Source organism: Bos grunniens, chromosome 2 (genome assembly GCF_055505025.1).
Source record: "Bos grunniens cultivar Pamir isolate PY7600 chromosome 2, Bosgru_T2T1.0, whole genome shotgun sequence".
In the NCBI taxonomy this organism is placed as follows: domain Eukaryota; kingdom Metazoa; phylum Chordata; class Mammalia; order Artiodactyla; family Bovidae; genus Bos; species Bos grunniens.
Window position 1 is genome coordinate 4451956 of NC_141166.1, and position 25486 is coordinate 4477441.

The window sequence follows — 25486 nt, forward strand, 5'->3', positions numbered from 1 at the left end:
ATTCCAGTTTAGAAGTAGCCACACAAATTCACACCTGAATTCTGCAGCTGTTCCTCGCCTAGCAAACAAATTCAGCTTTGATTCAGGGTGCTTTCAGTGGTCTTATTTCTTACAGTTTTACAGTGAGGTCAACCCAGTCCTTGGGAATCGAGGAGCTCAAATTGTGGTCAAGAGGGCTTCAGGACACTGACTTGGCTTAACAGTGATTCCTGCCTTGGTTGCTTTTTCCATCCTCAGCTGTCGCTTAGGAGGATGGAGCCCCTTCTCCCAAGGGTTAGTGACAGTGGCAGGGGCCATGTCACTACTAACTCATGCATGCACTTTGTGTGAAGTTACTTCTCGCTAACTGTTACTTACACTTGCTAAGGTTTTGTGTATATTTCATTAGACTCTTTCTAACAACCCAATGAAGAGGATGTTATTGTGCCCACTTTACAGATGAGGATATAGAGGGGTAGGGGGACTTGGCCAAGGTCATACCACCGGAAGCTGATGGGCCAGCATCTGAATGCAGGTTCATCTGTGTATTTCATCTCTACACCATATTGCCTCTTTGCATCTGAGAGATGAATTTGTGCAGCTTGATTGCAGTTTTCCTAATGGTTTTCACTGTAACCCTGCTGATGTGTTCCTCTCGGGAATTTGGGAGTCCCCAAAACAACATAAAGCACATTAAAAAATGAAGTGCAAATCCTTTCTCATATCACATATTCTGAGATGGATCAACAAGTAAAAACTCCAGTTTGCTAGCAACCAGATTTGCAGCATTTGATCTGTTAAAGATCAGATGGAAACTTCACCATTTCCCAATGGACCACAGAACCCCCAGGGTCAAGGGAGCTGAAAGGGTTCTAAAAATGTAGTGGTTTATCACTAAGTCATGTTCAACTCTTTCGACCCCATGGACTCTAGCCTGCTAGGCTCTGCTGTCCATGGGATTTCCCAGGCAAGGATACTGGAGTGGATTGCCATTTTCTTCTCCAGGGGATCTTGCCAACCCAGGGATCAAACTTCAGTCTCTTGCATTGCAGGCAGATTCTTTACTGACTCAGCCACCAGGAAAGTCCCCTAAAAGTGTGGAGAGGTGTGCATATGTAAGAAATTACTATTATCTAGTCAGAGGGACACAGGAGAGCAGATCCATTTCTGTAGTTTGTGTCGGAAGTACCACAGACGTCAGTTCAGCTGGAGCCCAGTTTCTGAACTTCTAGTTTCCCTCCTTTGCCTGCCACATAGCTTGGCCACCCACAGCTCTCTGACTGAAGCCACTGTTCCAGGGGATTGAGCCACTGACGACTCCTTGCAGGGGGCCGAATAGTGTGGGACTGGAGACCGGGGCAGTGATGATCAGCACAGCAGCTCAGTTTAGGAAAGAGATACAGGGCATCCCAGCTTCCCTCCCCGCCTTCCTGGCCGTGGGTGGTGTCCCCACTTACCAGCAAAGACCAGCAGTGCACAGAGCAGGGAGAGGCCCATGACCCCAGCACAGAGCAGTGGAGGCAGCGACTGGAAGTCCCTTGTGAGCCAGCAGCCCCTTATATCAGATGGCCCCTGCCTGCCGAGCTCGCCCCCACCCTCCCAGCTTCAGCTCTGCCAGAGGTCACCCATGCTCTTTGTGTTTCCTCTTTTCTGGCAATGCGGAGTTTTATTATTTCTGTTTTCAATATCTTTAAAAAATGTTTTTGATTGCATGTTTGGCATAGAAGATTTGGAGAACTTGAACAACTAGAAGCAATTTAAAATCATTTGTGAATCCATTCATCACCATTAATTTTTTCAATGAAATTGACATATAACATTGTGTAAATTTAAGTGTACAATATCTTGATGTGATACATTTATATATCATGATCTTGTGTTAGTGCAGCAATAACTAGAATTTCTATCACATCACATAATTACAATTTTTCTTTGTGGCTGGAATAATTAAGATCTAGTCTCTAAGCAAGCTTGGTGATTATGACACAACATTGTTGTCTATATTCACTGTACTGTCTAGGACTTATTTACTACTTGTTGCAAGTTCGTACACTTATACAATACTTATCCTAGCCACCCCCCCGACCCCACTTTCTGTAACCACCATTTTACTCTCTATTTTAACATGTCTGTACACACACACACACACAAATGGAATCTTCTTTACACACTCATCCATTGATGGGTGCTTAAGTTGTTTCCATCATTAACATTTTCGTGTCAATGTTATCCTGATTCTATTACTCTCTGTATATATATCCTTTTTCCTGATCAAATTAGGTAAAGATTACAGGTAGTACATTGCAGTCTGTCTTTTCATTTACTAAAATAACTTAAACATATTTCTATGTTGTTAAGTCATCTCCTGCAGAAACATTTTGAAAGGTAGCCTTGTATGCCATTCATTTAAAGAATCCCCTATTGTTGAGAATATGGGTTATTTCCAATATCATACTATTCTAGACCACACAGCAGGACAGTGAAAAAACTCTTTGAGATGAAATCTCATCCCTGCCCAGAATCGTTTCTATAGGGTGTACTCCTGAAGTGGGCTTGCTGAGTCAAAGCACACCTACAATTTGAAGGCAATTGACATGTGTTGACAACTTACCCTGCAGAAGGTCTGCCCCAGTTTAAAATGGGACTCCTAATGAGGCAAATGACCTGGACCCAGCCCAACTAGGGTGGAGGTGCTGATGGCAAGACATGCTTGGCATTACAAATGGGTAGTCTGCTGCAAACGCTCTACCAGTAACCCCTAAGGTTTGCCAGAGAGTCCACAAGAGCAGAAACTGAGCTTCTTTGGTGCCTGTCAGATGGCTGTTCAAGAGCATAGAGCACAGGCTGACCTCTTTGCTGCCAGCTAACTGGTCTACCCAAAAAAAGTCAGGTCAAGGCTGGGTGATCTCCCTCTCCCTCTTCCCTGTCTGTTTAAAATCTAATTTTCCTTTATTCCTAGACTCAGTCATTAACTGATCATCTCATACATGAAAAAGCAATCTGCATGCAAAATACTAAGCAGCAAATACATGAAGTCTCTCTGGCATAGTCTTAGGCATGCCTCCCCCGTGTGTGCTCTGTAGCCATATGCTCTTTCCCTTTATGCTCTGACCACTGTGGGACCTTCCTGTGCACTCTTCTAGGCCTGTGGTTACCCTTCTGAGCCCCAGCTTTCCCCTGAGTTGGTCTCAATCAGGCAGAAGCAAAAGTGGCCAGGACTTCTGCTGATTCCAGAGGTCTTTGCCATAGTGGGAGAGAAGACTTGATAGATGCTGCAAAAAGTCTTCAAACTCTGCTGTCCCAGACGTTCCCAGAGGTCCCAGGGCACAGTTCAAAGGGAACACATTCAAACTCTAGCTTCTTCTCCTACCATCTTGGGACCCTGGGCAAGTCATTTGACCTCAAGAGCCTTGCTTTCCTCATGTGCAGAACATGGACAATGTGGAGGCAACCGTCCCTCTCTCCTCTGATGGCTGTGGGGTTTAGAGACCACATGCACACAACACGCTGCGTGCAACACACCCGCAGAGAGATGATGTTATGGTGACCACAACACAGGTTATGTAGCATCACATGGAACAAAGAGGCCGGGAACTGGAACCCAAATCCAGGCTGCCTCCCTGGCGTTCCAGATGCTTCCCGGGAGAAAGCTGCTCAGCTCCGTGTCTTCCATTTTCTCACGCATGAAACAGGGTGGTGAGAGTGTTACGGAACCAAACTTGAGTCCACTTGCCCAGAAAAGCCAGTCTACTGACTTCAGGTCATGGTGAAGTAAAGAGCATCATTTATTGCAGGGCACCAAACAAGCAGTCCAGACAGCTAATGCTGAGTTCAGTTCAGTTCAGTCACTCAGTCGTGTCCAACTCTTTCTCAAAAGGCCTGAATTCCCATGGTGGCTTTCAGGGAAGGCTTTAAAGACAGGCTGAGGGAAAGCGGTTTGGGGGTGTGTGGTCAGCCTGTGGGCATTCTTATGATTTGTTGGTTATAAAAGAATTAAGGGATCAATATCGTCAACAATCTGGTTCCAGCCGTCTGGGGTCTATGTGCTTGTGACAGCTTACATACAGTTGACTTCTTCCACATGGTGCAGTCTGTGAAACAGTTCATACGATTGGCTCAGAACAGCCCTTAAGGAGGAACTAAAGGTCCTCGAGTTTGTTTAATGGCTAAACTTTTATTACTTTTGTCCTGTTTTCTTTTGGCTTTGCATTTTTCTTACTTTTCTGATTAAATGTATTCTTTGGAACTTGGGGAAGACCTAGGAGGTTAAAGTTTTTTTTCATAAGTGAGAGGCAGGTGGAAGACTCAAGTGGGGGCAGGTCTGTCCTGAGAAAGCACCATAGGGTCCAGCTTGGTTACCATAGCACCTGCTTCATAGACTTGTGGGAATTAAATGAGGTGATATGGGGACAGAGCTCCGTCAGTAGCCAGAAACTAACAAATGTGGGCTACGGTGACTCCCCCCACCATCATCTTCATCTGCACCTTCGCTGCTTAAAATGAACAGAATAAATAGATAACCTTTGCTTTTACATTGTCTAATCTGCATTAATCCTCTCCAGTCTGTCTTCTCAGTGTTTTTGTTTCTCTCTAGAAATTTGATCTAGTTTTTTTTTTTTTTTTTTTTAATATCTCCACATCCAAGGAGCAGTGGTTACACGGGTGCAGGAGGGCCGAGAGGAGCTACTCCATGTTCAAGGTCAGGAGGGGCAGCGGTGAGGAGAAACCCCTCATCCAAGGTAAGGAGCAGCAGCTGCACTTTGCTGGGCCAGCCGTGACGAGACACCCCATGTCCAAGGTAAGAGAAACCCAAGTCAGACAGTAGGTGTTGCAAGAGGGCATCAGAGGGCAGACACACTGAAACCATACTCACAGAAAACTAGTCAATCTAATCACACTAGACCACAGCCTTGTCTAACTCAATGAAACTAAGCCATGCTCGTGGGGCCATCCAAGACTGGTGGGTCATGGTGGAGAGGTTTGACAGAATGTGGTCCACTGGAGAAGGGAATGGCAAACCACTTCAGTATTCTTGACTTGAGAACCCCATGAACAGTATGAAAAGGCAAAATGATAGGACACTGAAAGAGGAACTCCCCAGGTCAATAGGTACCCCATAAGCTACTGGAGATCAGTGGAGAAATAACACCAGAAAGAATGAAGGGATGGAGCCAAAGCAAAAACAATACACAGTTGTGGATGTGACTGTGTAGACCCAAGGTCCAATGCTGTAAAGAGCAATATTGCATAGGAACCTGGAATGTTAGGTCCATGAACAAGGCAAATTGGAAGTGGTCCAACAGGAGATGGCAAGACTGAAAGTTGATATTCTAGGAATCAGCAAACTAAAATGGACTGGAATGGGTGAATTTAACTCGGATGATCGTTATATGTGCTACTTCGGGCAGGAATCCCTTAGAAGAAATGGAGTAACCATCACGGTCAACCAAAGAGTCCAAAATGCAGTACTTGGATGCAATCTCAAAAACGAGAGAATTATCTCTGTTCATTTCCAAGGCAAACGATTCAGTATCACAATAATCCAAGTCTATGCCCCAACCAGTAATGCTGAAGAAGCTGAACAGTTCTATGAAGACCTACAAGACCTTTTAGAACTCACACCCAAAAAAGATGTCCTTTTCATTATAGGGGACTGGAATGCAAAAGTAGGAAGTCAAGAAACACCTGGAGTAACAGGCAAATTTGGCCTTGGAATACGGAATGAAGCAGGGCAAAGGCTAATAGAGTTTTGCCAAAACAACACACTGGTCACCCTCTTCCAACAACACAAGAGAAGACTCTACACATGGACATCACCAGATGGTCAACACCGAAATCAGACTGATTATATTCTTTGCAGCCAAAGATGGAGAAACTCTATACAGTCAGCAAAAACAAGACTGGGATCTTGTGGCTTGGATCATGAACTCCTTATTGCCAAATTCAGATGTAAATTGAAGAAAGTGGAGAAAACCACTAGACCATTCAGGTATGATCTTAATCAAATCCCTTATGGCTATAGTGGAAGTGAGAAACAGATTTAAGGGCCTAGATCTGATAGATAGAGTGCCTGATGAACTATGGACTGAGGTTCGTGACTTTTACAGGAGACAGGGATCACGACCATTTCCATGGAAAAGAAATGCAAAAAAGCAAAATGGCTGTCTGGGAGGCCATATAAATAGCTGTGAAAAGAAAATAAGCGAAAAGCACAGGAGGAAAGGAAAGATATAAACATCTAAATGCAGAGTTCCAAAGAATAGCAGGAAGAGATAAGAAAGCCTTCAGCAATCAATGCAAAGAAATAGAAGAAAACAACAGAATGGGCAAGACTAGAGATCTCTTCAAGAAAATTAGAGATAACAAGGGGACATTTCATGCAAAGATGGGCTCCATAAAGGGCAGAAATAGTATGGACCTAACAGAAGCAGAAGATATTAAGAAGAGGTGGCAAGAATACACAGAAGAACTGTACAAAAAAGATCTTCACGACTCAGATAATCACCACGGTGTGATCATTCACCTAGAGCCACACATCCTGGAATGTGAAGTCAAGTGGGCCTTAGACAGTATCACTAACAAAGCTAGTGGAGGTGATGGAATTCCAGTTGAGCTATTTCAAATCCTGAAAGATGATGCTGTGAAAGTGCTGCACTCAATATGCCAGCAAATTTGGAAAACTCAGCAGTGGCCACAGGACTGGAAAAGGTCAGTTTTCATTCCAATCCCAAAGAAAGGCAATGCCAAAGAATGCTCAAACTACCGCACAATTGCACTCATCTCACATGGTAGTAAAGTAATGCTCAAAATTCTCCAAGCCAGGCTTCAGCAATACGTTAACTGTGAACTTCCAGATGTTCAAGCTGGTTTTAGAAAAGACAGAGGAACCAGCGATCAAATTGCCAACATCTGCTGGATCATGAAAAAAGCAAGAGAGTTCCAGTAAAACATCTATTTCTGCTTTATTGACTATGCCAAAGCCTTTGACTGTGTGGATCACAAGAAACTGTGGAAAATTCTGAATGAGATGGGAATACCAGAGCACCTGACCTGCCTCGTGAGAAACGTATATGCAGGTCAGGAAGCAACAGTTAGAACTGGACATGGAACAACAGACTGGTTCCAAATAGGAAAAGGATTACATCAAGGCTGTATACTGTCACCCTGCTTATTTAACCTATATGCGGAGTACATCATGAGAAACAGACGGGAAGAAGCACAAGCTGGAATCAAGATTGCTGGGGGAAATATCAATAATCTCAGATATGCAGATGACACCACCCTTATGGCAGAAAGTGAAGAGGAACTAAAAAGCCTCTTGATGAAAGTGAAAGAGGAGAGTGAAAAAGTTGGCTTAAAGCTCAACATTCAGAAAAGCAAGATCATGGCATCTGGTCCCATCACTTCATGGCAAATAGATGGGGAAACAGTGGAAACAGTGTCAGACTTTATTTTCTGGGCTCCAAAATCACTGCAGATGGTGATTGCAGCCATGAAATTAAAAGATGCTTACTCCTTGGAAGGAAAGTTATGACCAACCTAGATAGCATATTGAAAAGCAGAGACATTACTTTGCCAACAAAGGTCCGTCTAGTCAAGGCTATGGTTTTTCCAGTGGTCATGTATGGATGTGAGAGTTGGACTGTGAACAAAGCTGAGTGCCGAAGAATTGATGCTTTTGAACTGTGGTGTTGGATAAGACTCTTGAGAGTCCCTTGGACTGCAAGGAGATCCATCCAGTCCATTCTAAAGGAGATCAGCCCTGGGATTTCTTTGGAAGGAATGATGCTAAAGCTGAAACTCCAGTACTTTGGCCACCTCATGCGAAGAGTTGACTCATTGGAAAAGACTCTAATGCTGGGAGGGATTGGGGGCAGGAGGAGAAGGGGTCGACAGAGGATGAGATGGCTGGATGGCATCACCGACTCGATGGATGTGAGTTTGAGTGAACTCAGGAGATGGTGATGGACAGGGAGGCCTGGCGTGCTGCGATTCATGGGGTCACAAAGAGTCGGACAGGACTGAGTGACTGAACTGAACTGAACTGAACTGATGTTTCTAACTGGCTTCCTTGGTGACTCAGACAGTAACGAGTCTGCCTGCAGTGCAGGAGACCCAGGTTCAATCCCTGGGTCAGGAAGATCCCGTGGAGAAGGAAATGGCAACCTGCTTCAGTATTCTTACCTGGAAAATCCCATGGACAGAGGAGCCTGATGGGCTACAGTCCATGGGTCGCAAAGAGTCAGACACGACTGAGCTACTTCCCTTTCTTTTTCTATGTTTCTAATTAACAGGCTCAAGCTTTCCTCTATTTTCTTAAACATATAGAGTATAGTGTAAGACTGTCTTAGTATGTTTATCTACTAATCCTATCATTTTTGTTCCTGTCTGTTTCTATTGATTTTTTTTTCATTATGACTTTTAGGTCACCATTGCTCATCATTATAGGAAACACTCTGAGGACTTCCCTGAGGGTCAGAGTGGTTAGGACTCTGAGCTTCCACTGCATGGGGTGCTGGTTTGATCCCTGTTTGGGGAACTAAGGTCCCCCATGCTATGTGGCCAAAGAAAAGAAGAGAAAAGACTATGATAATAATAAATCTTTGTCTATTTTAAAAGGGAAGTGTCTTTAAAGTAGATTCCCAGAAGTGAAATAGCTGAATCAGAAGATAGAAATGTTCTTAGAGTTCTTCCTTCTTCTGAAATTGGTTGAAATTTAGAAACTCTCTAGCTTTTGGCTCCATCAGCAGCATATAGTAGATGGAACCAATCATCTCCTGAGCCTTTCCAGCAAACCTGAGTTTTCACTTCCTTGGAAACAGAGGAGACACACTTGGTGATACTGTTCGCCCATGATCCATTGAGATCTCCAGGTGGAGGATGGAAGGAAGCAGGAGAGGGCTTAGACCCTGACGTGCAAATTCTATTAAGAATAGTTACCATCAGCTGGGGCCCAGCGAGGTTAGGAACCTGCCCAGAGTCATACAGCAGCAGGTGAGTGGCAGAATTTGAGTCAGAATACAGGTCAGCCGGAGCTGCCCCTACTACATGCTGGGCACTGTTCTAAGTGGTTCACACAGAGTAAGTGCAGAGAGGCACTGCCAGGATCCCCATGATACAGATGAGTCATTGTACCCAGGGGCTACTTTCTGAGCCAACATAGATGGAGGTGGAAATGAGAAGAGCTGGCAGAGCTTGGAGTCTGCTGCCCCCAAGCTCACTGCAGAGAAGGTGAACCCCCATCTCCTAAGAGACACCCCCTTTCAGCCAGTGACCAGAGTCCTTTGCTTGACTCATGTGCTAAGTCGCTTCAGTTGTGTCCAGCTCCTTGCAACCCTATGGAATGTAGCCTGCCGGGCTCCTCTGTCACCCCTTCCCATAAAGTCTCGTTTACTGAAATGGCCCCACTGCCTGGATTCCATCTGTGATGAAACCTGCCAGAGGCCGCTAGATGCAGCTCAGAATTATTATTATTGGTGCATAATGTCTGCATGGGAAGAGGAAACTGAAGGAAGCTGGGCTTACCAAGAGATGCTCACACTAAGGGAGAAAAGCAGAGAAAGTCAATACTATAAGACATCACTTATATGTGGAATCTTTCAAAAAATGATACGAATGAATTTATTTACAAAATAAAAACAGACTCACAGACTAAGGGGAAAGATAGGGGAGGGATAAATTAGGAGTTCAGGATTAACAAACACACTACTATATATAAAATAATGAACAAGGACTTACTGTACAACACAGGGAATTCTACTCAATATTGTGTAATATCCTATATGAGAAAAGAATCTGAAAGAGAACAGATATATGTATATGCAGAACTGAATCTCTTTGCTGTACCTCTGAAACTAATACAACATAGTAAGTCAACTAACTACCTTCCAATACAAAATAAAAATTAAATTAAAAATATAAAGAGAAAAATAGGTTAAAAATATGTATTTGTTTTCACTGCACAGCTTCAATTGTTGTTCATAATTTCGTAGGATATCTTACCATCTACAAACATATTGGATGACGTAGGGGACACAGGAGATGTGGGTTGGATCCTTGTTTCAGGGTTGGATCCCTATGTTGGATCCGTAAATATCTATGGCTGATTCCTGTTGAGGTTTAGCAGAAAACAAATTCTGTAAGCAAATATCCTTCAATAAAAATACAAATTAAAAAAATAAAGAAAGAAGCTGGGCTTTCTTAGGGTCTTCTGCACTTCGTCTCCGATATGCTCTGCCAAGCGAGGAGGAGGGAGAGATTTAAAATTCCTTTGTGGGAGAGTGACCCACTTTTCTCCAGCTACACCAAGGCAGAACTAAAGCAAGTGAGTTAAACGACCAGAAACCACTCAAATGTCTGTCTGCTACAGAATGGTAAATTGTGTGATTATACCACACCAACAAACCACAGCTGCACATAACAACAGGGAAAGCCTCACAAACATTATGCTGAACACAAAAGAGTACATGTTGTAAGAGAGATTTATATGAACTTCCAGACAGTCAAGCTAATCTGTACTTTTAGAAGTCAGGACAGTGGCTACCCATTGAAGGCCGTGGTGACTGGTGGGGTTACTAAGAGGGCTTCAGGGATGCTACCGATGGTCCTTCTCTTCTGGTATTGGTGACGTTGGTGTGTTCATATTCTGAAAATTCTTCCAGCTGTTCAGTTTTGATTTGTATATTCTTGTGTATCTTTTATATATCCAATGATGTGAGTAATAACAACGATAATGAAGATCGTGAGAGTAAAAGCAAGTGGACTCAAACTTTGGTAGGAAAGACTTGAGATAGCCTTCTGGATGATCAGAGAGCCTTCTGGTACTTAAGATATCCTTCTGGATGATCAGATATCCTTCTGGATGATCAGGTATCCTTCTGGATGATCAGATATCCTTCTAGTACTTGAGATAGCCTTCTGGATGATCAGATATCCTTCTGGATGATCAGATATCCTTCTAGATGATCAGATATGTTTCTGGGTGACCCAGTATCCTTCCAGGTCATCCAATATCCTTCTAAGTGGTCCTTCTGTGTGTGTGTGTGTGTGTGTGTGTGTGTGCGTGTGCATGCGCGTGCACACATGCGAGGTCACTTCAGTCATGTTTGAGTCTTTGCAACCCCATGGACTGTAGCCTGCCAGGCTCCTCTGTTCATGGGATTTTCCAGACAAAAATAGCAGAGTGGGTTGCCATGTCCTTCAACAGGGGATCCAACCCTGAACCAAGGATCGAACCCACGTCTCCTGTGTCCCCTACATCATCCAATATGTTTGTAGATGGTAAGATCTTCTACTAAGTTATGAACAACAACTGAAGCTGTGCAGTGAAAACAAATTTCTACTTTAATATCAAGCAAATCTGGCTTCAAATTCTAGCTTGTTTATGACATTAATTACATTACTTCGTCTCTCTGAACCTCAAGTTTCCCATCTGAAACTGGGACCGACATGCACTCTTTAAGGCTTGTTGTCATGATTACAAGTAGAATGGCTGGCATACAGTTGATAGTAAACGCATGGCACCTGGTGACCCCTCCCCCCCAGGAGAAAAGAGTTTAAAGTTCTGAGCTCCCCTTACACCTCAGGCCCAGAGACTCTTGCTTCTAAATGATACAGTTGGTCATAGACCAGGGAATTTCCACTTTGACCTCTCAGACAAGTGGCCACAGAATGTGATTTCAGAAGCACTCAAAACCTGCCTTCCCAGCAACTTCAATATTGTCATTGCTTGAAGGTTCTTCTTGTTTTCAGACTTGGCCTGAGTCCCTGTGACCTTCCACAAGGTCACATTACCCTGGGAAGCAGCAGAGCCTGGGTGTTCAGAAGGAGGCTTGGGGGTTAGATGGCCCAGATGTGGATCCTGACCCCCACTTGTGTTTCCTCATCTGTTAAATGGGGTGAAGGAACATGAGACTGCCCAGCTATTGGAGTTCTTGTGAGAATTCTGAAATATGGGGCTTCTGCCTAGACAGCATATTAAAAAGCAGAGACATTACTTTGTCAACAGAGGTCTGTCTAGTCAAGGCTATGGTTTTTCTAGTAGTCATGTATGGATGTGAGAGTTGGACTATAAAGAAAGCTGAGTGCCAAAGAATTGATGCTTTTAAACTGTGGTGAAGGAGAAGACTCTTGAGAGTCCCTTGGACTGCAAGGAGATCCAGTGAGTCCATCCTAAAGGTGATCAATCCTGGGTGTTCATTGGAAGGACTGATGTTTAAGCTGAAACTCCAATATTTTGGCCACCTGATGCAGAGAGCTGACTCATCTGAAAAGACCCTGATGCTGGGAAAGATTGAGGGCAGGAGGAGAAGAGGACAACAGAGGATGAGATGGTTGGATGGCATCACTGACTCAATGGACACGGGTTTGGGTAGACCCCTGGAATTGGTGATGGGCAGGGAGGCCTGGTGTGCTGGGGTTCATGGAGTCACAAAGAGTCGGACATGACTGAGCGACTGAACTGAACTGAACTGAACACAGTAAGTGTTCAGTAATGGTAGTTGATGTTGCTGTTATTAGTACTATCTTGTGGGAGGCAAAGACCACCTGTCCAAGAAATCTCAGAGGAAGCTAGCAAATGATTGATTCAGCAGGCATTTTGTAAGCACCTACTATATGCCCCATCCCCGAGTCAGACCCACCACACTGTGTGGGGTGCAGACAGGAAGCAGTAAGATACATCCCCACCTGCTAGGAGATAGTGTCCCTGGAATGACCAGACACTTTTGAGCTGGTTGGATCCTGAGCTGTGTCACCCCGCAGTGGCCTGTCTGGTGGGTGTGGGTTGGATCCTTGCATTAATTTGCACAGGCTGATTTGTGTAGAAGTGGGCTGATCTGCCTGAAGAGTCGAGTTGGGGGGATGACCACAGACCCCAAGATATTTGTCTCATGGCTTTGGCCTGAGCACTGTGGACAGAGTCCTCAGGCACAGGCTCCAGGAAGCTCCAGGCCCAGGCTCTGGTCACTGAGGGGGCCCTGCAGGGCACAGGGAACAAAACGGTGCCAATTCCGTACAGGACAGGGCTGGGGGCATGCCCTGCCTCTGTGCAGAGCACGGAGTGGCTCTGACACTGGAAGGTAGGGAGACCCCACTGGGCATCCGCAGGCCTACAGCTTTGGGGTGCTGAGACCTCCAGGAACAGCAGCAGAGGTGGGGTAGGGGAGCAGAGCAGAAGACTGTGAGAGGCCTGGAACCCCTAAGTCTGCTCTGGAGACCCCCAGAAAGAACAGCAAGATTTCATGTTGTGAGGATTCAGAATGGAGCTGACTTATGTGGACCAGACAAGAGACCAGAGGCATTTCTGGCTGTTAGTATGATTCTCCCAGGGGCCCACAACCTCTTGAGACTGGGTGGAAGGGTACTCCCAAGAGATACACCATTAGCAGTGCTTTGCCTTTTTCGTTTTTAATTTTAATTTATTGCAGTATAGTTGCTTTACAATGTTGTGTTAGCTTCTACAGCACAGCAAAGTAAAGGAGCCACACACCATGTAGGTCCCTACCCTTGTGGACTTCCTTCCCACTCAGGTTACCCCAGAGCCTTAACTGGAGTTCACTGCACTATACACCATGTTCTCGTTAGTTATCTAGTTTACGACATTGTTGCTCAGTTGCTAAGTCATGTCTGACTTGTTGTGACCTCACAGACTGTAGCCCACCGGGCTCCTCTGTCCACGGCATTTCCCAGGCAAGAATATTGGAGTGGGTTGCCATTTCCTTCTCCAGGGGATCTTCCCATCCCGGGGATTGAACCCAACCCACATCTCCTGCATTGGCAGACAATTCTTTACCAATGAAATACCAGAATAGTACCGGTAGTACACATACCATTCACACAAGGTCTTTGATAGCACCATTTGTACCATGGGTATTATTTGTTCCATTTGCAGAAGGGGTTAGTGGAGCTCCATGGGGTCAAGTCACCTCCCAGGCAGGGCACTGACTAGACCCGGTCTCCTGTCTCAAGGCTGATTCTTTCCCAGTGGGCCTTCGACATGGGCCATCTGGACAATGGGTGGTGTTATGGGTTGAACTGTGTCCCCCCACTCCCACAAATGTATATACCCCAGTACCATGTTTGGAGATAGGGTCTTTAAAGAAGTACTTAAGTTAAAATGAGATCATTAGTGGGGGTCCTATTCTAACATGACTTTTGTCCTTTAAGAAGAGGAGATTGGGACACAGGCAGGTAGGTAGGAGACTGTTATCTGCAAGCCAATGACAAAGGCATCAGAAGGACCCAATCCTGCCTAAAATGGATCAGGACCCTCTGGTCTTTGTCCCCCCATGTCCTCTGCCTGACTTTTGTCTGTGGATAAACCTTAGCCAAAGAACAAATTTAATCAGAGAAGTGAGAACATGGAGAAACAAAGGAAAACTGTCCAAGAAGACCAAAGAATAATCATGGAGCCATTAAGCACAGTCAAGGACCTTTAGTTCCTCCTCCAGGACTATAGAGAGTATCCTGAGCCATATCCTGTGAGCTGTCTCCTAGATACTGAAACCCCAACCAGGTGGTGGTTATAAAGTGGTGGTTTAGTCACTAAGTCATGTCCGACTGTTGTGACCCCATGGGCTGTAGCCTGCCAGGCTCCTCGGTCCATGGGATTGTCCAGGCAAGAACACTGGTTGCCATTACCTTCTCTATGCAATTTCCTTCTACCTGGTGGAGAAGTTAACTGCCTTATGACCAGACTGTAGCCTGACAAAAGCTTCCACAGTTCCAAGAATTGGCCTCAGGGAAGTGGGAACAAACTGACCCTGGAACTGAAGACCAACTATACTTGAAACAATCAAGATGATGGTCAGACCACCGATGGTCAATTTCAAAATGACTGTGAGGGCTGACTGTGCTGTTTCTGTTATGTAGCCCCCTCCTCTGTCTGTAAAAGCTCTTGCCCCTGATTGTCAGGGGCAGGGTATGCCTTTAGACAGGCATCTGCTTTCCCTAAAACCCCTCCTAGTTGCTGGTATCCAAAATAAATTTTCCTTTCCACCAGCCTTGCCTATTTATTGGCTTTTTTGGAGCAGCGAGCAGCTGGACCCCACATCTGGTTATTTACAGTACCTTGATATCTGACTTCCAGCTTCTAGAACTGTGAGAAAACAAAATTCTCTTGTTTAAGCCACCCACCCTGTGGTGCTTTGTTATGGCAGCCCGAGCAAACTAACACAGGTGTTAGGAGAGCCCAGACATGATAATGGATGCACAGGCAGGCTTCCTGGAGGTGAGCGGCCTCTAGTCATGAACTTCTTTCTTCTTCTTGGCCCCCTTCCTCTCCCCACAATGTCAACACGTGCCAAGTCAGCAGGAGAGACTGTTCTAAGGGGCTGTACTGGTCCTCAGGGTGCTGCCTGTAGCCAGACCTTCCCTGACTCCCTGAGCCACATGGCTTCCCATCTTGCTGTCTCAGTTTCCACCTCCATAAAATGGGAATCCTTTGATGCCTCCCTCCTCCAGAGTCAACTGCTTACAATTAGGAATTATTTGGCTAAATAGTCATTATACACTGTTCATGGGGTTGTCAAAGCAAGAATGCTGAAGTGGTTTGCCATTTCCTTCTCCAGTGGAGCACAACTTGTCAGAACTCTCCACCATGACCGATCCATCTTGGGTGGCCCTACACAGCATGGCTCATAGTTTCATTGAGTTAGACACAGTTGTGGTCCATGTGATCAATTTGATTAGTTTTCTGTGATTGTGGTTTTCATTCTGTCTCCTCTCCAAGGGCAATAAGGAGTTCATGATCTGAGCCACAGTCAGTTCCCGGTCTTGTTCTTGCTGACTGGATAGAGCTTCTCCATCTTTGGCTGCAAAGAATATAATCAGTCTGATTTCGGTGTTGACCATCTGGTGATGTCCATGTATAGAGTCTTCTCTTGTGTTTTTGGAAGAGGGCATTTGCTATGACCAGTGTGTTCTCTTGGCAAAACTCTATTAGCCTTTGTCCTGCTCCATTCCATGCTCCAAGGCCAAATTTGCCTGTTATTCCAGGTGTTTCCTGACTTCCTGCTTTTGCATTCTAGTCCCCTATAATGAAAAGGACATCTTTTTGGGGTGTTAGTTCTAAAAGGTCTTGTATGTATTCATAGAACCATTCAACTTCAGCTTCTTCAGCGTTACTGGTCGGGGTATAGGCTTGGATTACCGTGATATTGAATGGTTTGCCTTGGAAATGAACGGAGATCATTCTGTCGTTTTAAAGATTACATCCAAGTACTGCATTTCAGACTCTTCTATTGACTATGATGGCTACTCCATTTCTTCTAAGGGATTCTTGCCCACAGTAGTAGATATAATGGTCATCTGAGTTAAATTCACCCATTCCAGTCCATATTAGTTCACTGATTCCTAGAATGTTGACATTCACTCTTGCCATCTCCTGTTTGACCACTTCCAATTTGCCTGTTCATGGACCTAACATTCCAGATTCCTATGCAATATGGCTCTTTACAGCATTGGACCTTGCGTCCATCACCAGTTACATCCACAACTGTGTATTGTTTTTGCTTTGGCTCCATCCCTTCATTCTTCTGCAGTTATTCCTCCACTTATCCCCAGTAGCATATTGGGTACCTAATGACCAGGGGAGTTCATCTTTCAGTGTCCTAACTTTTTGCCTTTTCATACTGTTCATGGGGTTCTCAAGGCAAGAATACTGAAGTGGTTTGCCATTCCCTTCTCCAGTGGACCACATTCTTTCAGACCTCTCCACCATGACCCATCCGTCTTGGGTGGCCCCACACGGCATGGCTTTGTTTCATTGAGTTAAACAAGGCTGTGGTCCGTGTGATCAGATGGGCTAGTTTTCATGATTATGGTTTCAGTGTGTCTGCCCTCTGATGTCCTCTTGTAACACCTACCATCTTAATTATGTTTCTCTTACCTTGGACGTGGGGTATCTCTTCATGGCTGCTCCAGCAAAGGGCAGCCGCGGCTCCTTACCTTGGATGAGGGGTATCTCCTCACGGCCACCCCTCCTGACCTAGAACATGGAGTAGCTCCTCTCCCACTAGACCATTCAGATATGACCTAAATCAAATCCCTAACGATCATACAGTGGAAGTGAGAAATAGATTTAAGGGACTAAATCTGATAGATAGAGTGCCTGATGAACTATGGATGGAGGTTCGTGAAGTTGTACAGGAGACAGGGATCAAAACCATCCCCAAGGAAAAGAAATGCAAAAAAGCAAAATGGTTCTCTGAGGAGGCCTTACAAATAGCTGGGAAAAGAAGAGAAGTGAAAAGCAAAGGAGAAAAGGAAAGATATTTCCATTTGAATGCAGGGTTCCAAAGAATAACAAGGAGAGATAAGAAAGCTTTCCTCAGCAATCAATACAAAGAAATAGAGGAAAACAACAGAATGGGAAAGACTAGAGATCTCTTCAAGAAAATTACAGATACCAAGGGAATATTTCATGCAAAGATGGGCTCAATAAAGGACAGAAATGGTATGGACCTAACAGAAGCAGAAGATATTAAGAAGAGGTGGCAATAATACACAGAAGAACTGTACAAAAAAGATCTTCATGACCCAGATAGTCACGATGGTGTGATCACTCACCTAGAGCCAGACATCCTGGAATGTGAAGTCAAATGGGCCTTAGGAAACATCACTTCCTATGACAAAGCTAGTGGAGGTGATGGAATTCCAGTTGAGCTATTTCAAATCCTGAAAGATGATGCTGTGAAAGTTCTTCATTCAATATGCCAGCAAATTTGGAAACTCAGCAGTGGCCACAGGACTGGAAAAGGTCAGTTTTCATTCCAATCCCAAAGAAAGGCAATGCCAAAGAATGCTCAAACTACCACACAATTGCACTCATCTCACATGCTAGTAAAGTAATGCTCAAAATTCTCCAAGCCAGGCTTCAGCAATACGTGGACGATGATGTTCCAGATGTTCAAGCTGGTTTTTGAAAAGGCAGAGGAACAAGCGATCAAATTGCAAACATCGATGGATCATCGAAAAAGCAAGAGAGTTCCAGAAAAACATCTATTTCTGCTTCATTGACTATGCCAAAGCCTTTGACTGTGTGGATCACAAGAAACTGTGGAAAATTCTTAAAGAGATGGGAATACCAGACCATCTGACATGTCTCTTGAGAAACCTGTGTGTAGGTGAGAAAGCAACAGTTAGAACTGGACATGGAACAACAGACTGGTTCCAAATAGAAAAAGGAGTACATCAAGGCTGTATATTGTCACCCTGCTATTTTAACTTCTATGCAGAGTACATCATGCGAAACACTGGGCTGGATGAAGCACAAGCTGGAATCAAGATTGCCGGGAGAAATATTAATAACATTAGATATGCGGATGACACCACCCTTATGGCAGAAAGCGAAGAACTTAAGAACCTCATGATGAAAGTGAAAGAGGTGAGTGAAAAAGTTGGCTTAAAGCTCAACATTCAGAAAACTAAGATCACGCCATCAGGTCCCAGCACTTCATGGCAAATATAGGGAAACAACGGAAACCACGACAGACTATTTTTTTGGGCCAAAATCACTGCAGATGGTGACTGCAGCCATGAAATTAAAAGACACTTACTCCTTGGAAGAAAAGTTATGACCAACCAAGACAGTATATTAAAAAGCAGAGATGTTACTTTGCCAACAAAGTATGGTTGGCAGAGCTATGTCTAGTGACTAGCTAGTCAAAGTTATGGTTTTTCCAGTGGTCATGTACGGATGTGAGAGTTGAACTATACACAAAGCTGAGCGCCGAAGAACTGATGCTTTTGAACTGTGATGTTAGAGAAGACTCTTGAGAGTGCCTTGGACTGCAAGGAAATCCAACCAGTCCATCCTAAAGAAAATCAGTCCTGAATATCCATTGGAAGGACTGATGCTGAAGCTGAAACTCCAATACTTTGACCACCTGATGTGAAGAACTGACACATTGGAAAAGACCCTGATGCTGGGAAAGATTGAAGGTGGGAAGAGAAGGGGATAAAAGAGGATGAAATGGTTGGATGGCATCACTGACTCATCAATGGACATGAGTTTGAGTAAGCTCTTGGAGTTGGTGATGGACAGGGAGGCTGGCGAGCCCCACCATGGGGTCGTAAAGAGTTGGAAACTACTGGGTGATTGGACTGAACTGCTCAGGTTTTGGGATCTTAGTTCCCCAAACAGGGATCGAACCTGGGCCCTTGGCAGAGAAGGTGCAGAGTTCTAGCCACTGGACTGCCAATAAAGACCTTGGAATCTGAACCTGGCAGCCATAGTTCTAAGCCTCTACTGTGCTCTCCGGCATGAGCCTCTGAGCTTCACGCAGATGGAAAACCACTCGGTCAGCTCTTTCACAGATGTGTGTCACAGCCCGGATGGTGTGGGTGGCTCCAGGTGCCCCGGCCATGTAGCTAATCCTTTATGAATGACAGGTGGGACTTCTTGTAAGAATATATTCACCATCTATCCATTCATCCAATGAAGGCAGATTCCCTAACTGCCAAGCCTGGGATGAGAATTCTTGGGCAAGGGAATGATTTATTGAGGAAGTGCCTTAGGGAGAAACCTGTAGGAGAAAGAGAAAAACAGGGCAGCCAGGGCACAGATCCAGACGTCTAGGCTGAGCCCAGGAAGAGCCCTGGGGCACGCCGTGTACGACCCAGATGGCCTTGCATCAGGCGGGGAGAGGGCGGTTATGCCCTCCACAGTGTCATTCTCCCAATTCACTGGTTAGAGGTGGGTGAGGAGGGGTGGGTGATGGGCAGGGTGGCACCCAGCAGCCTGGGGGCAATCCTCAAGAGAAGGAGGCCGAAGTGCGCACTTGGCAGCTGACCCCTGGGTTGGGGACCTGGGCCAAGAGGGGATCTGGGTGGGGCCTGAACACCACCTGCCCCCACCTCCATCTCTTCTCTGGGGGCTCTTTGATTCCAAAGCATTGACTGCACACCTATCACCTGGGGGAGCAGAGGAAGCAGAGAGAGTGACGTGGACTCCACCCTCCCGGAGCTCCAGTCTGCTCAGAGCGGCCCAGACAATCACACACCACTCAAGCGGGAGCTCGGCAAGGTGAAGACACATAAAGTGCTGCGGGAGCTTGCGGGTGGGACTGAGCCCTTGGAACTGGAGAGGAATTCGCCGGGCAAGACTGTAGGAAATAGCCTTTGGACCCCGAGGAGCCTCAGGTGGGCTTAGCTACCTGGGGGACAGCAGGCCAGTGGAGCGTCGCTGCAGAAGTCCAGGTTGAGCAAATGCCTGGCAGTCAGAGAGGAAAGAGTGCCCGGAAGTCCCATGGCCTGCAGACCTGGAGCCCAGGGAGCTTGGTCTAGTCCTTGCCTCGAAAAGTATTTACTGAACCCCTCTGGGCTCGGGGTACTGCTTTGGCCACCAGAGCTGCAATGAGTCCAAGACAAGCATTAGCCAAGTCTGCAAGGGTCCCCAAGGCTCCAAGGGACAGGGACACACTGCCAGGTAGTAACGGGTCCCAGACACTCTGCCTGCTGCCCCCCGCCCTGTCCTGGATGTGCAGAGCCTTGGGGTTGTGGGTTTTCTTTTTTTTTTTTTCATGTATTTATTTTTAATTGGAGGATAACTGTTTTGTAATATTGTGTTGGTTTCTGCCACACGTCAGCATGAATCAGCCATAGGTACACATGTGTCCTGTGATGACTGGAGGGGTGGGATGGAGGGGGAGGCAGGACTCAGGGCCTTGGGGTTTGAAGAAGCAGAGTCCCATGGACAGAAAGATCCATATCGCCCTTTACAGAGGCCACTCTGGCAGCTGCTTGGATGGTGTTTTAGGGGTGGGGAGAGCCCCGAGGGGCCTGGTGAGTGGTCATGAAGGGAGAACCTGCCCCACCCTGGCCACAGACCCTGCCCCCATTGCCCACTGCTTTGGCCCAAACACACACACACCCTGTCGGCTCCCTGGCCTTGGTTTTTCCTAAGATCTCAATCCACCCTCGGAACAGACAGCCTGGGAGATTCAGAAGGTCCAAGAGGCAAGTGGTAGCTAGGGGTGAGGCCAAGCCCCTTCCTCTTCCAGGAGTGCTTTAAAGGCTCCAGGTGGGGGTCGGGGCTGTGGCCAGTGGTCCTGGGGGGCCTTCCCCAGAGCTCAAGATGCAGGGGGACAGGCTAGAGTCTCGCCCTCGCATCTGGACAGACGTCGCAGGTGATTCTTGTAGGTGTTCAGGTTCCGCTGCAGGCAGAAGGCCAACGTCTTGTCACAGGCGCACAGCTGCTGCTCACACCAGCTCCCCTTGGTGGCTGTGAGGGGGTGGAGGAGGGCACTTAAGCGGTCTGCCCCTTCCCGTGGTAGGGTGGGTCGTCGCCCCTGGAGGGGAGCTGCTGAAGGCAGTTCAGCCCTCGTCCACCCTTTGGTGCCCTTCCCGGGTCCTTGGACTCTGGCTCTGTGACCTTGGGCATGGGGTGTGACCTCCCTTTGTGCCATTGGTCCTTCGTTCATTCATCCGTTCAGTAAGCAACTGAGCACCTGTCCTTCGGGAGTCCCAGGAGGGAGAGGAGAACAGAATGGACACCTGAGTTCACACTCCCCTGGGGCGGGGCGGGGGTGGGCAAACGTCAGAGAAGCGTGTGGTCGTTGTTGTTCAGTGGCTCAGTCCTGTCTGACTCTTTGTGACCCCACGGATGCCAGCGTGCCAGGCCTCCTTGCCCGTCACAGAAGTGAGTGCAACTGTGCTTACCCAGAAGTAAGGAACAAGACAGGGCCTCTGAGCTGGTAACTGATAGGACTGACTGTCAAAAGCCATTTGAGCTGAGATCAGAAGAGTGAGCTGTTGCTCCTACTCTGGAAAGCCAGGGTGGAGGAGAGGGACTGTTCCTGGCAGAAGGAACAGCATGTGCAAAGACTCTGAGGAAAGACAGACCATGGTGCTTCAGATTCACCATCTGTCAAATGGGGATAAGAGAGCCGGACCTACTGTATATCATGGGGAACTCTGCTCAGTATTTTGTAATAATCTATAAGGGAAAAGATTATGTATACATATATATATACATATATATATATATTCAGATTAAAATAAGAAGGCAAAGCCTTTAGCACATAGTAAGTGGTCTATAAATGTTGGCCATTTCAGTTGTTGCCACTAAGTTCTCAGTTGACAGGGACAGCTGGTGAGCTCATTCAGCTTCTAGCCCCGGGACTTCCTGCCTTTCTCCGTGCGTGGACCCTGGGGCTTGGTGACCTGGGTTACAGCCCAGGCTTTCTCATTTGTAGCTGTGTGACCCTGAGCAAACAGTGCACTCTAGTTTCAGTTTTCTTGTCAGTAAAATGGAGATCAGGGCTTCCCAGGTGGCTCAGAATTTGCCTGCCAAGCAGGAGACATGGGCTCAAGTCCTGGGTCAGGAAGATCCCCGAGCAAGGAAATGGCAACACACTCCAGTATTTTTGCCTGGGAAATCCTGTGGACAGAGCAGATGGGCGGGTCACACGTCATGGGGTTGCGAAGAGTAAGATGTGATGTAGTGACCAAGAACAACAAGAAAGTGATCACCGGGGTGGTGCTGCCTCCTATCTGGGTTGCTCTAGAACCCATGATGATGAAAAAATGAACACTAACCTCAGTAGCCAGAGAATTCATTAAGCATGCATCTGCAGGGCACCTTATGTCTCCTCCTATTTTAGTTTTTGAATTAACTTTATGGAGTAGAATGCGGTTATCATCCTGAATTTCCAGAGGAGGATCCTGAGGTTCAGAGAAGTTAAGCAAAGTGTTCAAGGTCACACAGCTGGTCAGTGGTGGGTCTGGGATCTAAGCTGAGGTCTGGCAGCCTTCCAGATCCTAAAGGGGTCAAAGTCCCTGTGGGACCTCTCCAAACTTCTACCCCTATTGCTGCCTCTCCTTCACAGCCCAGATATTGAACTGGATATATGAGAAAAACAGAGAGGCTGAGCAGCTTGTGCTTTGTCACACAGCATACGAAAGCAATGTGTGCGATAACTCCTTTGCTCAGCCTCCTACTCCAACCCTGAGGCCCAGGCACTCACAACACTGGACTTTCCCCTGGAAAAAGGTGTAGTCATAGTGGTCGAAGCTGATGTCACAGTTGTCAGATTTCAGGTGACGGTAGCAGCAGTCATGTTCATGGCAGCACCTGGCAGGAGAGGACAGGAGGTGGGTGAGTCCTTGGCTGACTTGAGTCTCAGGTTGCCCCTGCCTCAGAGCAGAAACTGCGTATCTGCCTCGGAAGTCAAGACGTGCCAGGGTCTAATCTTCTTTCTAGCTAAAACTTCTCGAGTGCTTCCTGTGTACCAGGTGGTGGTTTAGTCTCTAAGGCATGTCTGACTCTTGCGAACCCATGGACCGTAGCCCACCAGGATCCTCTGTCCATGTGATTCTCCAGGCAAGAATACTGGGGTGGGTTGCCATTTCCTTCTCCAGGGGCTCTTCCTGACCCAGGAATCGAACCCGGGTCTCCAGCATTGCAGGAAGATTGTTTACCATCTGAACTATGAGGAAGATTCCCTCCTGTGTACCAGGCACCTGCTCTACCTAGGAATTCTCTCTTAATCCTTTTGGCCACTCTGGGATAGAGGTACTAGCATTATCCCCATTGCACAAATGAGGAAACTGAGGCTCTGGGCGGTCAGGCCACATGCCCAGGATCATACAGCCTGTATGTGGTGGGTGAGGGTGCTGGCCTCGGGCCTGGCTGGCTCTCATCCCTCCTTTGGCAGATCCCTGGGTTGCTGTGAAAACCAGTGAGATCGTGGCAAAATGAAGTGGGACTTTTTTAAAAACAATGTTCAACGGCAGTGGGAAGTGTCTGTGGCTCTTCTAACTAGTTTGGGGTTGAGGGTGCAAGACAGATTTCAGAAAGTCTGAGGAACCCTCCAGAAGGGCTGGGGCTGGTTCGGAGCTCAGTGGAGTTCCTAGCAGGGAAAAATATGAGAACATTCAGGTAAGACCTAAATCAAATCCCTTGTGATTGTACAGTGGAGGTGATTAATAGATTCAAGGGATTAGATCTGATAGACACAGTGCCTTGAAGAACAGCTATGGGCTGTGGTCGGAACATTATACAGGAGGTGGTAACCAAAATCATCCCAAAGAAAAAGATATGTAAGAAAGTAAAATAGTTGTCTGAGGATACCTTACAAATAGCTGAGAAAAGAAGAGAAGCGAAAGGCAAAAGACAAAGGGAAAGATATTTCCAAATCAATGCAGAGTTCCAGAAAGAACAAAGAGAGATAAGAAAGCCTTCCTCAGTGATCAATGCAAAGAAATAGAGGAAAACAACAGAATATGAAGGACTAGAGATCTCATCAACAAAATTGGAGACACCATGGGAATATTTCATGCAAAGATGGGCACAATAAAGGACAGAAATGGTATGGACCTAACAGAAGTGAAAGAGATTAAGAAGACGTGGCAAGAATACACAGAAGAACTATACAGAAAAGGACTTAATAACCTGAATAACCACCATAGTGTGATCACTGACCTACAGCCGGACATCCTGTTGTGTGACGTCAAACAGGCCTTAGGAAGCATTACTAGGAACAAAGCTATTGGAAGTGATGGAATTCCAGTTGAGCTCTTTCAAACCCTAAAAGATGATGCTGTAAAAGTACTACACTCAACAAGGCAGGGAAATTTGGAAAACAGCAGTAGCCACAGGACTGAAAAAGTCAGGTTTCGTTCTGATCCCAAGGAAAGGCAATGCCGAAGAATGTTCAAACTACTGCACAATTGTGCTCGCTTCACATGCTAGCAAGGTAATGCTTAAACTCCTTCAGGCTAGGCTTCAACAGCACATGGCACCAAATGAATAAATGGATGGAGAAGAAGCAGGAGGGGAAAGGGGAGGGTCCCTGGGGAGAGGCAGAGCACGATTGGGAGGCATTACCAGTCTGTGGCATCTCTGGGTAGGCCTTGGCCACCAATTCCACAGTAACAGCCATAGGATGAATAGAAGAAGATGGGGATCTTCCCCGTCACTTGTCTGACCATCTCATTCAGGTCCAGCATGTCGGCCTCGGCTGGAGCCACACCTGCCAAGGAGCCCAGCCACAAGGAGAGGACGTGAATCTCAGGGAGTCCAGGGGCTGCAGGCCTGGCATCTCTGCTCTGCCTGGGCCAAACCAATGACCTTGGATAATAAAGTAACAACAAACACTACGCCTATTGGAAATATAATGACACTTGGTAATTGATTACCGTGGATCTTTTCATGTGGAGACCTATTGACTTCTTCCTTTCCATGAGAGACTCTTTTTTTTTTTAATCCTTTTATTTTGGTTAATTCTTGACGTAGAGAAAAGTTGCCAAGATCATATAAAGAGATCTCATACACCTCCCCATTCAGTTTCCTCTCATCATGGTATATGTATGAAAACTAAGAAGCCAGTATTGGAACCATAAATGCTGTTTTTAATCTCCATTTTAGGGATGAACACACTGAGGCTCAGTAACTTGTTCCAGGTCATGGTAGCTGGTAAACAGAGGAGCAGGATTAAAGCCCGGGGCAGTCTGGTTCTGCTCTGTCTCTGGGTCACATTCTGTAGTAGGAAGACACTGCCCCCAC

The 25486-nt window shown here is 46.2% G+C and overlaps 1 protein-coding gene across 2 annotated transcripts in view; it reads right to left on the reverse strand.

Annotated features, from left to right (window-relative positions):
* Positions 1-1745: 1745 nt before the first annotated feature.
* Positions 1746-25486, reverse strand: part of LOC147377297 (group IID secretory phospholipase A2-like) — a 51292-nt gene continuing 27551 nt past the window's right edge. The window contains exons 2-4 of one of the 2 annotated variants that reach the window (XM_086325959.1): positions 24809-24953; positions 22947-23053; positions 1746-21202 (exon numbers count right to left, since the gene is read on the reverse strand). In XM_086325959.1, coding sequence (XP_086182085.1) covers positions 21051-21202; positions 22947-23053; positions 24809-24953 — 404 coding nt within the window. In that variant the 3' untranslated portion in view covers positions 1746-21050. The remainder of the gene's footprint in view (positions 21203-22946; positions 23054-24808; positions 24954-25486) is intronic. The other variant, XM_086325967.1, reaches the window with a different exon arrangement.